Below are 3,923 nucleotides of genomic sequence, written 5' to 3' on the forward strand. Positions count from 1 at the left end.
TTGAAGCTATGGGCAAAGCCCACTACCACACATTGGCATCCCATAACCTTGACTAAAGAGATGACGTGGGTAAATGTCAAGGAAAGTAGTAAAGAGAGTCAAAGAAAGCAGTTGAGTTGAAGAAATCTTCAAGATTACAAATGTATACACAAGGGGCACAACTTTTACCTATTGCACGTATGCATATTTCACTAAGAACATCATTTTTCAACATGTTGCACCATGTATACACATGGGGCACACCTTTTACCTATTGCACATATGCATATTTCACTAACATATTAGTTCCAGGAGCACAATTAGGTGGTGGAGTAGATGTTCAAAGAATACAACCTCTACTTCAACAATAATTCAACATAAGCACAACCTATCCTGGACAACGTATGAGCTGCAAAGAAGCCCAACCTTTAAGCATCAAGCTGTGAGATTTGGGAATAATATCCTCCTTTTACACCAAGAAGGTATAGACTGCCATCTACCCATGCAAACCAATGGTGGTCCTGGCACTAGTTTCGAGAAAACAATTGTGGCCATAGTCCTTGCACCTTCTTTGCCCCACTGTTGTGAGGGCTTTTTGACCCTCTACCTTCTGCAAGAAACATGCCACATCTCTAGTCCACATACTCCATGGGTAGGCAATGAAAATCTCTCTAGATAAAGGCAATTATGTATAAGAAAAATGTAAAACAATATGAGAAAAAGGCTGTAATCATTTAAAAAAAAACCTTCAAATTTAGACAGGTTGTCTAAGAAAAACCTTCAAAGTCTTTGATAGTAATTTCTTTGATTGAAATGAAGGGTTTAGAGAATGTGAGGGTTAAATTTTTTTTGTTTCAGGACCACATGAACGTGGCCAAGTCGATAAGGTGTTCGAATGCTCCAGCCAAGGTACTGGGTTCGATACCACTCAGTGCGCGTCGCGCGGGGGCGGTGTTCGAACGCGCTAGCGAAGGTGCTGGGTTCCATCGTCGCTCAAGGGCCACGCATGTGTCAGATTTGGAAAACTGGAAAAAAAAGGGTTTTTTCACCAAATTGGTACTAGGAATAAAAACTGATGGCAAATCAAAGAATAATACACGTCTTCGTGAGGGACCATTGTAGCTGGTTCAGTTTTCTCTTTAATTCAATTACACTTTCTCAAAAAGAAAAAAAAAAGAAAAAAAAAAGAGAATAATACACGGGTGAGACGCATGAGCATGACGATAAAGCGACAGCCTAAGTGCCGATAAGGATCAGAGATACACAGTCAGCCTCCCTACGCCTACACAGGTAAATATCTCGCCAAAAGCAATTGCAGAAGCAAAAAGAAAAACGCAACAGACAACTCATATTTAGGGTTTCAGGGTGAAGTTTTCATGGCGTCCTTTGTGTCGATGCAGGCTACATGGCTTTTAGTTTGTGAAAAAAGCTTTGTTTCTGAACAAAATCATCACTTTTCTCTTTGAAAACTCTGAAAGAAGCATCCTTTTTTGACAGAAAAGTATGTTTCTGTTGGGAGAAAGTTTGTGAGTAGAAAGCATCATTGCTTTTTGCAGCAAAAGGTCTCTGAAGAAGATCAGATAGTTTGAGCGAAGAAGAAAAAGAAGAAGAAGACGCATCATCGTCATCTTCTTCGGGTAGGTTTTCTTCAGTTTCCCGTCAAGATTTCCATCTTTAATTGAGAAGTTTGGCATAGATTCTAGCCCCAGTTTGATGAGCTTCGCATAGATTTCAGCCCCAGTTTGAGGTTTGGCATGAAATTTAGCCCCAGATTCACGTAGATTTTAGGCCTAGTTTGAGGAATTTGGCTCAGTTGAGAAGTTTGGCGAACATTTTAGCCCCAGCTTGAGAAGTTTGGCATAGATTTTAGCCCCAGTTTCAGGAATTCTGGCATAAATTTTAGCCACAGTTTGATCAAAAGAGGTGTGATGATGAAGGCCTCTGAGAACAATCAGATGCCAGAAACAAGCTCTTTCAATCAAGAAATTATCAGTCAGAAGTCCGATAGGATTGGCCGCCAATGCATGGAGGAAGAATTACCGAACAGCGAGGTGCCTGCTGTCAGAGGCAACTTTGATTGCAATATTTGCCTGGAATTGTCCCAGGACCCTGTGGTCACCATGTGTGGCCATCTTTTCTGCTGGTCGTGCCTCTACCGCTGGCTCACTGTCCACTCTATCTCCAAAGAATGCCCTGTCTGTAAAGCGGGTGTCCAGGACAAGGTCATCCCCTTGTATGGTAGGGGCGAAATAGGGTACACCAACCCCGGGACCAAGACAGGCCCAGACATGAACATACCTCGCCGACCTTCAGCTCGCAGAACTGACGTGGCTGCAGCTAGCCGCCGCTCAGCTACTAGGTTCCAAAATCATGGCATTGGTTTTGATGAAAGTCATACAGGTGGTGGGGGACATATGGCCTTCTCAACTGGTTTTGGTCTTTTTCCTTCATTATTTGGATTTCTTATGACTGATTTTCCAGAGTACAGCAGCGGCATATCCTCTGGGACTGCCTACAATGCCTCCTTCAGATTGCCTGCCACTGGCAGTATGATGACACAGCAACGGAGGTTGAACAACCAACAGGACTTTGTTCTGTATTGGCTCTTTATCTTACTGGCCTTCTTTGCCATTGGTTGTTTTTTGCTATTTTAGAGAGGGTTTTCTGAAACTTCATTTCTTTGGTGAAATTATGAATGCATGCATGGGGTCTTATCTGATGGCAACAAAGCTCTGGCGCTGGATACGTCAGTTAACCATTTGTGTATTGTCTATGGTAAATTCTAATGGCCATCAGCTGTGTCACATTTTCAGAGAATGGTTTGACATGGTAATTCATGTGGTACACTCAGCAACCTATTAATGACTACATGCCTTTATATGTGTATATATTTTGTATATTCCTGTATGACCGTGTGTAGTGGATGCTGTAATATAGTCTGAATGTTCAGTGCTCTTTTGGTGTTTGTAGCAGAGTTTTAAAGATACTCTTTCTTGGTCTTACATCTTCTTGGAACATATGGTTTTCAACCTTTAGCATTGTGACAGACTATTGGATGTGGATTCATTGTAGACCTCTGGCAGTGCTAGATAAGCAAGGAAATTGAGGGGCTTATATGTACATCGGCAGGGCGTTGGCAGAGACAGCTGTTGTTATTTACATAGCTATGAAGCAGAGAGAAACAGGTAATAGTTGTCAGCTGCTCTGGCTCTAAGATAATGATACCACTAGTGCCTTTCCTTATGTGAGGGCTCGGTTGATTGATTGGCCTGCTACATGCCAGGGTGTTTTAGAGTGTGCGCGTTTCATAAGTGTGCTAGATTCTGATTGATCTTAAGGGTTGCACTAAGAATGTAATCTGTGTTTGCATCTTATGATGATGCCACACATTGCCTGGACATGTGGCATGATGGAAAGCCTGCTCAAATTACAATGTGTCTTTGGTCTGATGATATCGGCGGTAACTAGTCCTCTCTTTCTGCGTGTGTGCGCCTGGGGGGTTGGGTACTTGGAAAGAGACACTTCAGCACGTTGCCTTATGGAACTAGTTATACCACCATTCTAGGTATAGCTAGTGAGTGTGAAATGAGACGAAATACCAAGAAAGAGCTTATCTTGTAAGGTATGGTACCTACATCAAGTTCTTCTTCTTGTAGTAATAGATTTTTCATCAGTACATTGTTATTCCCAGTTCTCTCTCTCTCTCTCTCTCTCTCTCTCTCTCTCTCTCTTTAAGGTCAAATTAGACTAAATGAGATTAGGATGTGAGATGCTTTTGCAAGCTCTATGTTGTGTGGCACTTTAGGAATGTGGGGTTTTTTTAATGGTTAGACATATTTGTCCACATTAGATATGGGGTTGTAAAGCCATATAAGAATATGGTGTAAGCCATGTGTGCATGCTAAGATGTTAGGAGGTGGATATGGTCATACTGCCCAGGAGAA

At 42.0% G+C, this 3,923-nt stretch overlaps 1 protein-coding gene across 1 annotated transcript; it reads left to right on the top strand.

Moving 5' to 3' along the window:
• The first annotated feature begins 1,164 nt into the window (after positions 1-1,164).
• On the top strand, positions 1,165-3,672 carry LOC147636878 (uncharacterized). Its single transcript, XM_086800459.1, has 2 exons — positions 1,165-1,269; positions 1,477-3,672. Exon 2 carries the CDS (start codon positions 1,908-1,910, stop codon positions 2,631-2,633), a length of 726 nt encoding a protein of 241 aa, XP_086656585.1. The 5' UTR covers positions 1,165-1,269; positions 1,477-1,907; the 3' UTR covers positions 2,634-3,672.
• The last annotated feature ends 251 nt before the right edge of the window (positions 3,673-3,923 follow it).

The sequence above is a fragment of the Cibotium barometz genome, chromosome 7, assembly GCF_041138505.1.
Source record: "Cibotium barometz isolate CiBa-2024 chromosome 7, ASM4113850v1, whole genome shotgun sequence".
In the NCBI taxonomy this organism is placed as follows: Eukaryota; Viridiplantae; Streptophyta; class Polypodiopsida; order Cyatheales; family Cibotiaceae; genus Cibotium; species Cibotium barometz.

What these genes read in the sequence shown, in the direction of transcription:
- LOC147636878 (XM_086800459.1), top strand. Translation starts at nt 1,908, where the DNA reads ATGATGAAGGCCTCTGAGAACAATCAGATGCCAGAAACAAGCTCTTTC.